At 38.8% G+C, this 17408-nt stretch overlaps 1 protein-coding gene across 1 annotated transcript in view; it reads left to right on the top strand.

The window, feature by feature from the left end:
• The window catches only part of LOC308041718 (neurobeachin-like protein 1), a gene marked incomplete at both ends in the record, with an annotated part of 53140 nt that extends 40187 nt beyond the window's left edge, over positions 1-12953 (top strand). Inside the window, 12 exons of the mRNA XM_080346621.1 lie at positions 380-497; positions 945-1042; positions 1379-1495; positions 1976-2065; positions 3142-3251; positions 3871-4043; positions 4489-4583; positions 6485-6601; positions 8084-8245; positions 9355-9503; positions 10184-10319; positions 12852-12953. Coding sequence (XP_080202747.1) covers positions 380-497; positions 945-1042; positions 1379-1495; positions 1976-2065; positions 3142-3251; positions 3871-4043; positions 4489-4583; positions 6485-6601; positions 8084-8245; positions 9355-9503; positions 10184-10319; positions 12852-12953 — 1467 coding nt within the window. The remainder of the gene's footprint in view (positions 1-379; positions 498-944; positions 1043-1378; positions 1496-1975; positions 2066-3141; positions 3252-3870; positions 4044-4488; positions 4584-6484; positions 6602-8083; positions 8246-9354; positions 9504-10183; positions 10320-12851) is intronic.
• Positions 12954-17408: the final 4455 nt, after the last annotated feature.

The raw sequence follows: 17408 nt of genomic DNA on the forward strand, positions 1-17408 counted from the left end.
AGAGCTTGAAGATACGAATCATGTGGGAGTTTGCTGCCCTGAGACATAGAATGCAGAATTAGGTGGGTTTAGGTGATAAGGCTTCCCTTGCTTTTTAAAGATTATGCTTTATGGTTCTCAAGAGCTAGCAGCTTACCTTCCATTGCATAGTTGCATTTCGATAGTCTAGATGTGCTGCTGTGCTGGATTAATTTTCCCTCTTACTGGCGGTTACTACCCTTAACGCACATGGATATTCTTATACTTCTGCCCTATACATTGGTGTATACCTAGTTTCGGAATTAAATATCTTTTGGAATTAAATCTCTTTCACAGAAAATAGTAAATATTTCAAGAAAGCAGCAGTTTTTATTCTTACAAGAGTATTTTTCTGTTCTAGGAATCTGAGTATGTTTCCGCTCATCTTCATGAATGGATAGATCTGATTTTTGGCTACAAGCAGAGGGGACCAGCTGCAGTGGAGGCACTCAATGTGTTCTATTATTGTACTTATGAAGGTACAAAGCAGTATGCTCTTTTGTCATTGTCATCAGACTTGGGGATTTTCAGTCTTAGACAAAAACCACTTGATTTGTGAGCATGCCATATAGTAGCCTATGATAAAGCAACAGAATTATAGATGAAGCATAACTTGCAGAATTTTGAGTGGCTTTTATTTGCAATGTGCTGCATGCATGATGTATATTAAATTTATTTGATAAGAAAAAAGCCTTCAATTCTTGCACTTTTACAGATACACTTAAAATTCCACTTACTGAGTGGAGTTTTCAGATTATCTTTAACATGAAGGCATTGTTTGAAGGCTTTTCAGGAGTAAAATGTGATAACACTGCAATTAAATTAAGTTTCACAACATTTGTTGACCGTTATCAGTTCTCAATAAGTTGTCTGGATCATGTTCTTTTTCCATTTTTCTACCCTTCATCATTCTGGTTGTGATCTAGGGGCTGTGGATTTGGATGCTTTAACAGATGAGAAAGAAAGGAAAGCTTTAGAAGGGATGATAAACAATTTTGGGCAAACTCCATGTCAGCTGTTAAAGGTAATGCTCTTTGTTCCCTCTCAGTGAGACCTTTGTGGTTAAATCCAACTGAGTAACAAAGGACTTTGGAAAAAGAATGAAAAGATGATGATTTCTAAGAGAATAGTTTGTAATTTTAGGAATTTTAAGTCTTTGCTACATTACCACTGCTAAAGGTCACACTGATGGAAATTTAACATACCGTTTTCAAAAGAAATTAGTATATGTTACCAAGGGAAATTAGGTGCTCAAGAGTCTATTTTCCCATTGATTATCAAGAAGTTTCTGAGTATCATGTGACTTGAACAAATGAATAAATTTGTGCAACCTGCTAATCCTTCAAATATTGTCTCCTAGGAGCCCCATCCACAGAGGCTGTCAGCAGAAGAGGTAGTGCAAAGACTGACTAAAAGTGACACCTCCACCCTGAATCTCTTTCAGCACCTCACTGAACTGAAGTCATTCTTCATCGAGGTAGATGTTACTTGAAATTTTGTAAAATCTGATCTGCAATTTCTGACATACTTGAAACAAAAGGTCACAACCTAGATGAAAATAAACATGCTTCCTATTTAAGAAAACGTTTTTAAAATGCAAATGTGTCTAAATTAGTTTCATCGAGGTTGAATCCCCTAAATTTGTATCTTCTGGCTGCTTGTGTGGGTGTTTTTTGAGTCTTAAGATGCTAAGAAAACCAAGAACATCACTGGCGGCACCTGAGGACTCCCTGAACTTGTGAGCTAAACTCCCTGATTTAGGACAGAGCCAGGGTTTCATTTCTGGTGTCTGCAACAAAGCATCCCTGCATGAACTGGATATGTGTGTTCCAGTGCCTTAGAGGACTCTACATGGCTGACGTTACTCCAGAGCCTTTGGGTTTTACTCTCCACAGATACCAGATTTGTCCTTTAGCTCTTACATATAATCAAACCGAAACTGTGTCCTTTCTCTTAGGGAATCAGTGATGGTGTGCCCATCATCAAAGCTGTTGTCCCCAGGAATCAGGCACGTTCCTTTATTTCTCAGGGAAGCCCAGAGATCTTGGTGAGTTGCATGTGTCAATACTATTCTTAGACTGCAGACAGTCAAATAGGTGTGTATGTTTCATACAACTTGTAGAGAAACACTTCTTAACTGTTCCTGTTCAAATGTGTTCCTTTAACCCATAGTGAATGTCAGCTATAAGTTAAACGTTTGTCTTCTGTAGAGAAACCAGGTTGATTTGTTGAATGGCATTTAAGAACTGATGAGACATGAGTGTCAGTTGTCGTGAGGTGTGGTGTAAGTTGCCCACTCAATCCACTTCCATAATAGCAATCAACTTCCTAATGCAGTGCAGCCCAGCTTGAAAATGGCAGTTTTTCATGGCCCCATTATGTTTATCATTACTTTCCGACCCATATAGTAAACTATACTGTATGCCACATATACTTACTTCAAAGGCTGGCACTGTTGCTGAAATTAACTTTTGTGCTTACACTATGGCAGATGGCCAAATGATGAAAAGAGGAGAGTGGGTTTGTATTTACATCTGTATGTATGGTCTGCATACAGGCCCTGTGCAATAATACCTTGGTTTTGCAGGAAAGAATATTATTTTCCAATATTCCTACTTTGTAGGTCAAATGTACTGTCCTGGCTTAGTGTGGTATGTGCATATATAATTTAGAATTTGGACACGTCTAAAATTCTCATTTTATTTTTTCTAAATATCTAATGAAAATATCCTCGACTATTTACATTCCCTTCTTATTTCTCAGAAATGGAACTGTAGTACAATTTTTTTAAAAAATCATCTTCCTGTGGTAATATGTTAACGTTTAATGACTGCTATTTCAAATAAGAGAAGCAGCACATGACTTGGTGTTTTGCATTTTACCTCCTTGCTACATGTTCCTTCTCCCTGCTTTCAACTTCTCTGGTGTATCTAGAACACACACTATTCTAATTTGGTAATATGCACCACATGTGCATTAACTCACCTCAGCTGGACTTTTTTTTTGATTTGTAGATGGAAGTGTAGAAGGCCGTGCTGGATTTTATGCAAGCTCCATTGCCATCAAAGGCAAGCAGAAAATATACCTGTGGGTTTCACAGATTTTCCTTTCAAACTTTTTTAGGTAACAGCAAGTCTGAACTGTGTTATTGGAACTCATGGTTGGCTGCCTTATGATAAAAATATCTCCAACTATTTTACATTCATCAGAGATACCACAGTGACAAATCCCAAGTAAGCATGTGATGAGGCGAGGTGCGGATGAATGCATCTACACTAATAAAACACAGTAATTGTTCAACAGTCAGTGGGTTATACTGTTTTCATTGGCTGAGTTTTCACATAAGAATGCATCTTCTGATGTTCAAGAATATTACCTCTAATCTGTAATACTGTTCTAGTAAAGAGTTATTTAAGTAGTACTTCAAGGTTCTCCATTCTTAGATGTACTTCTAACTTTTAAAAATAAATACTCATCTTTGAATCTGAGATGGTCAGTCTTCATACTTCCTTACACTATAGTGCAGGTATATGTGGTGGGTTTGCTTCTTTGCTTTTTAGAATATTCTTTTTTTTCTTTATTGTAACAATACTTAGTAGGGACATGAGTTATTCATACAGGATCAAATTGCATGAAAGACTGAAAAGATCTAAGGTGAAATCTTGCTTCCACTTGCTGCTGGTAGTGAGAGTATTGCCCTGGATATCAGGGTGCCAGAATTCCCCCAATTATTTTTTTAGATATAGCCTCCTCTACAGATGGAATTTCTTATTTATTTTTAAGGATATAGGAAGTGCAAAATACATTGGTCTGAACTAAAGCTACCCTTAACTGCTCATCATTTGCCTGCAGAACCCAGCGCAATGTGAGTGGTCCCTTTGCACCGAGGCTGGAGATCACCTCCAAGTTGTTTGCAGTGTCCCATGATGCAAAGCTGCTCTTTAGTGGAGGACACTGGGACAACAACATCAGAGTGACATCTCTTACGAAAGGCAAGCTGGTTGGACAGCACCTCAGGCACATGGGTTAGTAATTGTTTATATCGTGAAATGAAAGGTTTTGCTTATTGTGTCTTGATGTTTGGTCTTCTTGGAAATAATTGTAGCCAGTGCACTCGAGCGGACAAGCCCAGCTGTTATAAAGGAATGGAAGCATAGGAACAGAAGAATATTTGAACCATGATTATACATAAATACTTCAGCATGACTTTTTAGTCATTGGAGTGATGGTTTAATGTCGTTTCAAAAGAAGGCTTGACTGCTGGTTTTAGGTAGCAAAGGTGGTTAAATCAGGTTGGTACACCTGTACAAGACTTCGTTGTTTAATATAGTCTCATCAGCCCTTATCACAGTGAACTGACTGCAAATCAGGATACGTTGTTGGTCTATTACATGCACATTGTCACTCTGTGGGAAGTTAGTTTTAAATATTTCTGTGATGATAACCTTGTGTTTTCTTTCCTTTATCTAGATATTGTGACCTGCTTGGCAATAGACTACTGTGGAATTCATTTAATTTCAGGCTCCAGAGACACTACCTGCATGATATGGCAAATAGTTCAGCAGGTAGGTTATTTAGGCATACTCTGAGAAGCAGTTTCTGAATGCTTTTTTGTGCTCCTCTGTCTTGCTGTGATGGTTTATTGATTTTCTTTCAGGTTGGCAGGGAAGACAGGCCACTAAAATTGATTAGCTTACTAATTTTACTACTCCCATTGTCTTCTGTATTTGAAATATTCACTATACACATTAGTTACTTTACAGCTGAAGTACAGTGTTTCAGAGGCACTCTTAAAGATGTCATAGATTATTTTCAGGATAGGCAAATATTGTTCCCCGTTGTACAGATAGAAGAACAAAAAAGAGACAGTGCTTGAGACTTCCTAAATTTGTTAGAACAGTGTTTATAGTTGGGGATTTTTACATTTCCAGGCTGCTGTTCAGTGTACTACTTGCATTTTAGCGTATTGTTTCCACTGTTGAACGAGTACACTAGGTGATAGCAAAGCCAACACTAGTCTGTGAACTGGATTTATGCTGGCATTTCAGAATTCTTTAATATTGGTCTTGTGCTTTCACACAATGAAAGTGGATGTGTGATGCATGTGTGTACTCACACACGAAATGTGAGGCCGTTTCCATTTTTAAGCATTTAAATGCTCATTTCTGATTGCTGCATTACAGGTAACATGAGTAGAATTAACTGCAGGGGGAGCTGTCATACTATGGACAGCACATTTTGTCACATCACCTTGTTATAATTGAACTAAAGTCAGCACATTAAACCAGTACAGTGGCGTGTAACTGCATGTCTTTTTGTGGAAGCCGTCTTTTTGGTGGGAACATTTAGAATTCTTTCAAGAAGTACTTTGTACCAATAGTGTTTGGTCAAAAAGATGAGACCTTAGTGCTCACAACAGTATTTTTTTTGTCTCAAGTGAGGATAAATGTTGAGCATTTTTTAGTTTATCTTAGTGTGAGTTAAATAAGTCATCCTTTGGAGATGATATTTGGTTAGAATTGTTTTTTCTTAAGACTTCTCATGTATTTTTTTTATTATTCTTTAATGGATATCTAAATATCTTGTATGTATTGTAAATTCTTCTTGTGAGAATTTTCCCTTGGTCTTTACAAAGTGGCAGCAATGGCTGCATGCTGTCACGTCCATTCTACTTGTCTGCTCTGCATTTTTTCCCAGCTCTGTATTTTGACACTTGTTCTGCATTCCTGCATTCTTCAGGCTCCCTGGCCTTGGTTGACTGCCAAATATCTATCACAGAAGTGACAATAAAGAGTCCTCTTGGAACTATTTACTAATACCCTCTCACTAAGCACAGGTCTTGCCGTAGGACTGGTCTGAGGATGTCTGTATATGCTGGAACAAAAGTACTAAATGATTTTTTTACACCCTGCAGTCATGTGGGAAAATTACTGTTTTTAATGAACATTATTACAGTATTTCCTTTGTATATTGTACTACCAGTAGTCACTGAGAAAGAATATTAGCTCTTCCTTAGAAGATCAAACAGAGTTGCTGTAATTTTAAGGAAAATAACTTTCAACTTCTTTAAGCATGGCTGTGAACATAGTGCTTAAGTGCAATGTAAACTGTAAGAACTGAACAAGCCCAAATACACAGATGAAGAAAAAGTGGGTAGATGAGTGGATCCTAACTCCTATTAGGATTGCTAACTGTGGTGTAACCTGGACATCTGAAGGGATATAAACAAGGCAACTAAAAAGCTCTGTCTTCCACATGTCCTTCGTTCATTCTTGTGATGTCAGTAAATAGCACTGCTGACATAAAAGGTAAAAAATTGGAATTGGAACAGATGAGTTATGCCTTCGCTTTTGGTCTATGTCAAATATACATCTCCCACAACTGATAGTGAAGATACCAGAAATTTATTTTTTGTTTGTCCTTCAGCTGCAAGAGAATGTGTCATTGCACTTTTTGTTACTCTCAGGGAGGAGTGCCTGTAGGTCTAGCACCTAGGCCGTTACAGATCCTTTACGGGCATACTGATGAAGTTTCGAGTGTTGGCATCAGCACTGAGCTGGATATGGCAGTGTCAGGATCCAGGGTAAGCATTGTCATACTTTGCCCTTCTTTGCCTTTTCTTTACTCAAACCATAGAGCATGTTTGAAGTTGATGAAGAATAATATAAAAATGTGACTGTTTCATGATGTTTTCTTCAGCCTTGCACATCAAGATGCTGTGCATCCTCTCCCTTGCTGCCTGCTTAAACTGGGCTGTCTCAAACTGCTCTGCACAGCATGGGCCTCAGCTGCCATGTTGTGTTATTCTGCACAGATGAGCTTTAATGAGTGTGGACTTATTTGGAGATCTTAAGCTTCTCATAGGAACAATTCTGTGATAGTTTCATGCCTGCTTCCTTAACCTTGAAGGTTCTGTGCAGCTTATTTGTGTTCCAGCAAGACCTGGACAGGCTGGAGAGTTGGGCAGGGAAAAAATTAATGAAATATCACAAGGGCAAGTGTAGAGTCTTGAATCTGGGCAGGAACAACCCCAAGTTCCAGTATAAGTTGGGGAATGACCTGTTGGAGAGCAGCGTAGGGGAAAGGGACCTGGGGGTCCTGGGGACAGCAGGGTGACCATGAGCCAGCACTGGGCCCTTGTGGCCAGGAAGCCAATGGGACCTGGGGTGGGTTAGAAGGGGGTGGTCAGTAGGTCAGAGAGGTTCTCCTGCCCCTCTGCTCTGCCCTGGAGAGACCACACCTGGAATCTTGTGTCCAGTTGTGGCCCCTCAGTTCCAGCAGGACAGGAAACTGCTGGAGAGAGTCCAGCGCAGCCACCAAGATGCTGCAGGGAGTGGAGCATCTCCCGTGTGAGGAAAGGCTGAGGGAGCTGGGGCTCTGGAGCTGGACAAGAGGACACTGAGGGGGGACTCATTCATGGGAATCAATATGGAAAGGGGGAGTGTCAGGAGGATGGAGCCAGGCTCTTCTCGGTGACAACAAATGGTAGGACAAGGGTTAATGGGTACAAACTGGAACACAAGAAGTTCCACTTAAATTTGAGAAGAAACTTGTTCCTGGCGAGGGCGGCAGAGTCTGGCCCAGGCTGCCCAGGGGGGTTGTGGAGTCTCCTTCTGTGCAGACATTCCAACCCGCCTGGACACCTTCCTGTGTAACCTCATCTGGGTGTTCCTGCTCTGGCGGGGGGATTCAACTAGATGATCTTTTGAGGTCCCTTCTGATCCCTGACATTCTGTGATTCTGGGATTCTACCTTACTGTATGACTCTGGCAGGCTGCTGAACTCTATTCTGCACTTAATTCTTACTCATATATGTGACCTGTGAAACGGCTGATTTGCTGTCTGTCCTTCCCCTATTGCCCTATTTGCATTTATTTTTCATGTGCCTGTAGTACGTTGCCTTGAGGGGAAGGTTTCTTTGTGTAGCGTTCCTAATGCTCAGGAATCTCGATCTCCAGTTAATGATTTAAGTGCTTTCTTAATATTCCCTCTCTATTTAAATATTCTTTCTGTGTGTTGTGGTAACTTACCTGCTGAGTAACAACTTACCTAAATTTGACTGCAGGATGGAACTGTTATTGTCCACACTATTCGGAAAGGTCAGTACGTGAGGACTTTGCGACCACCTTGTGAGAGTTCTCTCCTGCTGACTGTTCCCAATCTGACTGTGTCCTGGGAAGGCCACATAGTAGTCCACACCAGCATAGAAGGAAAGACTACTCTTAAGGTACTTAGGTTCATGGCATACCTCTTTCTCTTTCTCTGAAGACATTAGTCATAAATGTTGTTAACTTTATCCTTCTTTTCTAAAGTAATAAGACTTTTTGAGCATCCTGTGTCTTTTTCCATATTTTTTTTTTTTTATTTTGCTAGTCTGTGTGAGTGAAATTGGATTAAAGCTTAAGTCACAGACACACTGTGCACCTGTAAGTTTCATTAAAATCTCCCAATACCTGCAAGGAAGATGCCCAAGCATGTCCCAGTGAATCTTTGTGGGAGAGCTGCTTTGAAGTTGAAAACTGGGGGAAACAAGTTCCGCTGTGCACAGAAACTGAAGTTTGCAAGGGGAGCAGTAGGTTCGGGGTGTAAGATGCCCAGTGACGACACTGAGGTTTTTTAGTTTTAGAGGAAGAGCTTGAAGGTTCACAGTGTAGCTTATTCTGTCCTTTGAGTAGCTGCGTAGTTGCTTTAATAAGGGTAGAGGTGTTAGGATTTCTATGAACATGGAAAATTTCTTGAAGACAAGTTTATTGGATGTAGGCATGCTAGCTGCTATGGGAAGCTGGGGACAGAAGAGACCAAGGTATTGTCAGGCTGAAAGAACTTCAGGTGGTCACGTTAGCTATGTCTTTAATCCATCAGTAATTCATTGCCTTGTCCAGAAAATACTTCTAGATCTAGCTCTGTGGAAATATACCTATTTCCTCCTGCTTTTCAGTTTGGGTTGGGGGAGGGAGGGTGGCAGCGGGGCTGACAATAAGAGTGCTCTTTTCCTTTCTTCTTCCTTAATAAAAACCCTTATAAAATAGGGACATTTCCATTAAATCCATGAATGTTTTTAGAAAATTTGGAATTGATTAGATGGATAGATAAGACGATACCATGTTACATCAACAGGTGATGAGAAATGACTTCAAAAATTTCCATACAGAACCTGGTGTACATACACATTGCGTATAGGCTCGGTAGTCCTGTATCATTCGACAAGGAAACTGTTGTCATCAGTATTATCTGTGGGTTATTACCCAAGTTAGCTCCTGTTAGTGAGCTAAAGACACAAATAATACAATCTTAAATGTCACAGAGAACTGACTGGATCCTTTTTGATCTTTTCAGGATAAGAATGCATTACATCTCTTTTCTGTCAATGGAAAATATTTGGGTTCTGAGACTCTGAAGGAGGAAGTGTCAGATATGTGTGTGACTGGCGAGTATATAGTGATGGGCAGCTTACAGGGATTTCTTTCCATACGGGATCTCTACAGGTAGTGTACCACCATCAGCAGTTTATTATCGAGATGCAAATATAAAGATTTATTGAGAAATGGCTGTGTAACGTGGGCTTTGCTTGGTGCTGTAGGTGGTAACCATTGCTTTTTTCTGTATTCCTGAAAGAACTCTTCTATGGGGGAACTAAGATAAGGAGAAAAGAAAAATGGGAGGTTATACCAGGCATTTGTCCCAATTATACACCTAGAACTGACAGAATTCGGGAAGAGCTGTGTCTGACATCTGCGAGCTGTGATTGTCCTCATGTCTGATTAGTCACTGGGAGCTCAGCAATTGCAGGATCACGTCTCATGTAGTTCTGCACTGAGTTTCAAACTCTCCTTACTGCTGCACTCTGTAGAGCTCCATTGCTCCTCAGAATGGGAGGGATCTTTGTCGTTTAGGCAGTTGTGGGGGTAATGTTACTGTTCTTCAGTGAAAATGTCTTAATTTACTGACACATCTATGCCTGTTCTTGTTATTTGAACTCCATTCTGGAGTATGACTAGGTCGTTCCGTAGCAGTTTACAATAATTGAAATAGCGAACCGGATATCGAGAAGCTGTGTTTTATAGTGCATCCCACAGACAACAATTTCAACTGCAGTGTGATTCTTTGCCATATGTGCAAACAAATACGTGATGAGCTTTGTCTATGTGGTTTTTGATCATTGCAGCCTGAGCCTGAGCATCTCCCCCTTAGCCATGCGACTGCCAATTCACTGCATTTCTGTCACCAAAGAGTACAGCCACATCCTTGTTGGCTTGGAGGACGGCAAGTTGATTATCGTTGGTGTTGGCAAGCCCGCAGAGGTAAAACCCACCATCAAGAACTTTTTCTACCGAACAGTGGGAAGCTCACTTATATCTGCTTTCCAGTTGAGCAAGAGGTCTCCTCTATGGCAGGGTAAATTTAAGAGCAAGTTTCAGTTTTCAGTGGGAAAAAAATAACTATTGAGACTGCTCTACTGAAATTTCTCATTAAGAATCAAAGGTTTATAGGGATCACAGATGGGAAGCTCAGCTGGACTAACTTGCAAACCTTATCACTCGCATCTGAATAAGCAAAGTCATAGTAGCTAACTTTTTCTGAACGTGATAGTGTTGTCAGTCACTTCTTGATGAAATAATTTTCCAGAAGAAAACTGGAAAACTGGAAGCGAAAGAGAGCAAGCTACTTTATTTCTCATGCTTTCTGTCAGATCTTTTGATACGCATTGATTGACACTGGGGAAAAAAATATTACTGCTTTCTGTTCAGAGTCTCTAATTACAGTGCACAAAGAATCACTTGTGTAGGTTTCCGATATGCTCTGTGCTCCATATGGTGAATAGAAACTTGTTGGTACTGGTACTGCGTATGCAATATCAAATACAGAGCATCCATCTGTCAAATAGCTGTGCCCAATTTTGCTTGTGCAGAACGATTTTGCTTTAAGTACTTCTTGTCATGATTTTCAAAGTACTTGGGTTAGTTTAAACCTGCTTCTCTTTATAACCCAATCTCCATTGTGCTGCAGTGTATTTATTTGAACATGTGATTACCACTTTTGCATGGCCTTTAGTAAATGCCAGAAAAGTGTCTTAATTTAATTTTATATTTTAATTGTGAAAACAGAGCGACTTTATTTGCTGGTAGTTTAAAGTGTTTTAGCTAGGAGATACATGGTTTTATATTTGAACCAGGCTTCCCACAGTGTTAGCCTGACTTTGTTTGCAGCGGATGGGGAGGGAGGTTCCCACTGACCTGCAGCTGGACTTTGTCCTACTGCACAATTGACAGAGAGGTGCTTCTGATGGCGTTAAACATACGTTTGTAATGACAGTTTTAATGTCACTGTCATTTCTCAGCATCCTGTTCCTTAGCAAAGATCTTTTGTAGGCTGAAATGTATGTATATCATTAGACCAGAGGCTTTTTTTCTTTCAGCTGTTAATCACATCTATTTTTCTAACTATGGAGAAAGTGTTGTTCCAAAGACTGGATTCCTTATATGAATTTTTTTTCAGGATAATCTGTTTATAATTCAGATGATCTGCAAGCTTAATATCTATGTGAATAGATTTTTTTTTTTTAAGGAACAACATTATGTCCCAGATTTTCTAGTTTTCTATAATGCCATCAATCAATATATTTGAAAAGCATATGTATGTGGGGTATTTCTTTGAATTATTTGTAGTTTGGAAGGAATATATTAATTTCTAGAATTTTATCCTTATACAGAAGACAGTGTTGTAGTTCTGGCTTTTTGTGGTGATACTGATCCTTGGGATAAAGGGAGAGACCAACTTTATTGTGCATACGGTGAAATGCTACTTGGTATTAAGATTGGCCTTTAGTGTTTCTGCATTGACAGTATCCAGTACGAAGTGAAGTACAACAAATGTTACTGTATTTTTAACAATGACGTGGCTGTTTGGGATGCTGCACGGTCTGGGGGATGCTCACCCGCCCGTGCCGATCCCTGTGCCTTTTCTAGCAGGCTGCTGCTGTAATGACACCGTTGTTGAGCAAGCTTAACTTGTAGTTCCGAGTGCTGGGAGCTGTTCTCAAAGCTGCGCTCTTCAGACACGCACCTTGTTTGTTGAACTGTGAGGGATTTCACCACCTAATTAGCTGCCAGACTAATCACTACTGGCCAATCTTAAGCCTTATATTTAAGAAAGAAATTAAAACAGTTTCTTACAAATTGTTGTCAGATGGCAAACCTACCAGATGCTGGATTTAACGTGGCCTCTGGTTGCTTGTTATCTGTCTATACTTCTGTATACTTACTCAATATGAATTACTTCTGGTTTAAATTTTACTCTGGGCACTTCACCCAGGATCTTTGGAAGACTGTATAAATCTGACACCAGGAGATAACCTTTCTCTCTTTCCTCCATTCTGCTGTCACTGCCTTGCATTTTGCTTATCTTTTCCTTTTCACTTCTAGCAATTTCTGTTTGAAATCTCTAAAATAAAACGTCCTTTCTTCTACTTTGGTTCTTTTTTGCTTCACATTCACCTCTTTTCCTTCCTATCAAAATAGCAATCGAAACACTGTTTCTAAGCGATTTGAAGTAGGATAAGTAACAAGTCTGCATTACTTGGTAATAACCCTTTAACCGTTCAAAATCAGAGAAGACTTTGATCAGTGTTTTGTCTGTTGTTTTTTGTCAGTCCCAAGAATCATCCCTAAGTGTAACTTTTGGTTTGTTTTCAAATAATTTTTGTTGGTCTAATTTTGTTTATGCAGTACATTGTAGTGTCTGCATTTCACCAGAATCAGTGTCTGAATTCCTTTTTAATTTATCCACCTTATCCCTTCCCCCTCCTTTTGTTTCTCTGAATTACTTTTAAACAGATGCACTCAGGTCAGCTTTCCCGAAAACTGTGGGGATCAAGCAAACGGCTCAGCCAGATTTCATCAGGAGACACTGAATATAACACTCAAGATTGCAAGTGATTGCTGCTACCTTCTCTTGTGGATTCCAGAAACATGTCTAATCTTTTGGTCACTTTAAATGTGTACCTCAACTTTCAGGGGCTTGATTCTTAAATCTGTTGAAGATGAACCAATGGTAGAGGTACAGTAATAAGCATATGTACTCATGCAAGTTAGCTTGCTTGCATATTTTTCCTTAACGGTGTTGACTTGCTCACAGCACAATCCCTCTCTAAATGGCTGCTATAACTGTGTTTCAGGAATAAAATGAAAGAAAATAAAACAAAAACAAAGACACCCAAACCTTCAAACCCAAGCTTGCTAATTGAATTTAAGATAAGTAGCATTTGATGTAGAGCTGCATAGGGTCAGATGTTCCTTGATCACAAAGAGGGTATTTGGCTTTGCTTTGACAGCATTGTAATTCCCCAGCAGTAAATTAAAATTCTGGCAGTTGCAGTGGTCAGATTCAGAATTGAGACAGGTGACATTACAACCTTTTCAATATGTTTTTAGCCCAATGAACAATGTATTGCAATTTGTTCCTGTAAATGGCTATTGCTATCTTTTTTGTAGCTCCAGTCTTAGGCTGTTCTTCAAGGAACACCTGTGTTGCACTACTTGATTATCAGAAATTGGTTAAAGCACAGACATGAATAACTTCAAAGGAGTTGAAGGTGGTAAAGGAGCTAAAGGAGGTAGGAAATACTTGCTGCTGAAAATTATTTATATTGTTCACTAGACTAAGAAATACACCAAGAAATACCGTAATATATGTAATATCTTGAAAAATACAGAGAAATAATCAGTATCTATATTGGTCAAAGATCAATCTGCTTCATTAGTAAGGCAACTCGTACCAACAAAAGATGAATTTCCACTGCAAAATCATTTTGACAGCATTGCAGCACAATTTAGTTAAATGGCACCTTTTTGTTTCTTGGCCTGATGTTCAGCAAACTAGTTGTTAGCCATATATTTTTTTGTGTAAAACAAAGCAGGGCAACAGATAACGTATCCATTTTCAAGATGTGTTTAAGACATGGGAAAAGAAAATATCAGATCCTTATGTGCGCTATATCCAACAAAATAGCTATGGATTTTATGGTGTATTTTGGAGAAGCCATTACTGGTGGGTTTTTTGGTTTAGCAATACATCGTGATAGAAGGGTGTGTATTTCCTTGTCGTTCTGACATTTTTATAATGTTGATTACAATGATAAACCCCATACTGTTAGAAAACCCTAGTACTGAGGGAAAAATAGGAATTTTTGGATCGGCGTACGAAAGTTTGTGTGCATGTGTATAGATGTGTGTATGTTTGTGTGTATATATGTATATACATGTATGTATGTCTGTTAAGAGGAGAAAATATCATGGGGTAAGGGGCATATAGATATAAGACAAAACTATAAGTGATTGTTGGCTAGTATGTTCCCTTTTGGCTATTGCTTTCTTCCCCCACCATCACTTTTCTTGTCATTTTTATTTATTTATGGAAATGAATGTGTGTTGTATCTCCTATAAATGTTACCAGGTACTCCCTGTGTCTGGGGAGCTGTTGAACTACCTGAGGAACTCCATAGGGTATAATCTCATTTCATTAACTTTTAGCACAATATTTATTAACTTTGTAGAAATAGTAATACCTCCTTTACCCAGCAAAAGGAGAACCTTCACAAGTTCTGTTAGTCTCATTCAAACTGTTTTCTTCTCCTCAATTTCTTTACTGGAAAAAAGAAATCCCTCTTAATGACTGATTACTGTGCTGTATAAAGAAAGTTGCGTTGCTGCTTCTTAACTTTTCTAAATGAGATAATAAATCAGACTAGTGAGCAAGTGGGGTCTATGCATAGTTGCAATATTCTGATTAATCACTGTGAGAGACTGGATTGTCTGGAAGGTTAGGAGAAAATAAGAATTATTTCTCTGAGTCACTTGACAAGAGAGCATTAAGTTTCAAGAAATAGAGTGGTGTGGTTATTTTGAGGCTCGATGTACGTAAAAAAACCCACATCCCCTATTTTCAAATAAGCTATAGAGAAGTGAAAAATACTATTTTTAATCAATTACCTATCCAGTAAGAATACTAAGGATACTATGAAAGTATTAAGTGTGTATATGAGAATGTGACGTATGTCTGTCCATTTTGATTTCATGAAGAAAGAATTTCAGGGAAGCTCTTTCGGGAGCAGTTGAGAAGAATTTCAGTTCAGCTCTGAGACTTTCCTGTATTATGGGAAGCTGAAAACAACTCATTTGGGGCATTGAGTTGGTGGCTTTTATAAGAATGCATATATGTTCTGTTTAAACGCATAGATGAGTTTAAGTGTTTACTTGTAGGGGAAGGGGGCAGGAAATGATGATGTTTCAGGCTGGTAGAATCAAGTGGAAAAACTGAGGAGCCAGGTTTGGTGAGAGCATCAGGGTTTTTTTGTGACTTGCACAGAGAGGGTTTGAAAACGTCCTACAGTGGTTTAGGTATGTTTATACAACAGTTGAATTAATGTTGTTAGTAGTTTAATGTTAAAGAATACTGAATACACTCTGTCAGTTTAAGTAAAATATCATGTAGTTGCAATAATTGGGGATGAAAGAGTTAATGGTGAAGAGCTTTGACATTTGAATACCGTCATTTTAGTGCATCACAAGCATTAGGTGGTCTTCACCAATATCTGGGATGGGTTTGAATGTGGAGAGTTCTCAGGCTCAGACTTGAGCCTGGTTTGTGCTCTGCACGATGCAGTGGAATGAAGAGGGGACGGGTGAGCTCGGAGCTGCCTCGTGCTCTACGCACAACAGTGACAGCCATCGCCTTTTGATGTGTTATCTGGTCCTTGAGGATGGGAGGTGCACACCAGCTCTTGCCAGAGCCTTGCTGGAAAGACCCCTGTAGGTCTGAAGGTCTGCACTTTGCTTTTATCTAAACCCAGCTCTAATTGAAAGATATAGGTGGTCAATGTGAGCGTCAGCTGGTGTGTTGTTTCTTTTGGTTTTAACGTATTTGTGTAAGTCTTTTTAAAAGTAGAAAGTGATTTTTTCGGATCAGCTGTTCACGTTGGTTGAATTGCAGTCTGTTGTGCAGTGCACTGTGAATTAGTGAACTGACTTTCATAATTCTTTGATTTCCTCAAGTCAGTAAAACTTAGGATCACATTTTGTTTTTCATGTAGGATTGGTGAAATAAGATTTTCCTTTGCTTTTGAAACAAGATTTATTTAATTGTAAAAATTAAAGCTGTGAGATGAGAGCATTCTGATTGGGAATTCAGAATAAAATAGTCTGAAGCGACAGTTGTTTCCTAACACTACACTTGTCAAGATCTTCTTGGTGGTATCTTCTTTCTTTTACTCTTTGGAACAACCCTAATGATATTTATAAAAGCTGAAGATATGCTTACATTCAAAGCTGAGCAAGTAGGAGTGTAAATATGGATATCTAAAAGAAACTGCAAACTGACTCTTTTCATAGCTGCATATAGATGAGAACAAGTAGCTTGCAGCATTGAGTCACTTCTCCCTAGCACAGTTCTGAACTTGCATACCAAAGGATGATATTTAGAAGACATCTCTCCTTTATTTCAAGTAAAATGTTTGTTAAATTTCTCTTTATCAATTCACTTGTAATTCTTGGTAGTATTTTGGTTGTCTTTTCATCTATAGTGAAGAATCTTATCTAGTCTGTGCAGTTTTTCTACTATAGGAGCATTCAGAAAGCAGAATATTTGCTGTTCAAGTTTGCATCTGACTTAAGCGAATTATCCTATATCAATTTACTTGTTATCTAATACTCACTAATAGGATATCTAAAAGCCAGCTTTTCTATTATCCATGTATTTTACCAACACCAACAAAAAAATAATATTCCCAATCTTAAACTAACTGCACTTCTCTTCATGGTTAATACACATTGTGGAAATCAGGTTTTAGGAAGCCTGTTTTGTTTTAAAAAGAAAAGAAGAAAAGGCACTAACACACACACATTACAGTTGCTTTGCTAATCTGCAACATTGACATAAAGAAACATTTTTCCCGCTGTTATACCTTAGATCATGAATGTTATCACAAAAGAGGTTTATCAAAGTCTTTATAGGCTTTAAATAGTCTAGTCAATTGGCTGCTTCATAAGGATCCTCTTTAAAGTTGTATTTCTGTGTCCTTTAAGTGCAAAGAACTGAGTTTCTGCACTGTAAAAATTCTATATGGAACTGATAACAGTCTTACATCAGTCTACTTTAAGGTAGTCTGCAGGAATTATGAATTTATTTGTAATGCACAATAATTAGGTAGGTCTTTTAACTCGTGCCCTAATCAATGGGAGCTGTAAGGCTCACTTCCCTACACCATGGCCCCCTCCTCCGTGTTTCCTCTGTCTTTCCCAATCTCGGTTAACAAAATCATTACAAAATACATGCACAGCAGCCAGATGCTTCACCGAACTTTTACTGTGTATCTGTATTTAGTTGAAAATGTGTAT

Source organism: Nesoenas mayeri (genome assembly GCF_963082525.1).
Source record: "Nesoenas mayeri genome assembly, chromosome: 6".
Lineage (NCBI taxonomy): Eukaryota > Metazoa > Chordata > Aves > Columbiformes > Columbidae > Nesoenas > Nesoenas mayeri.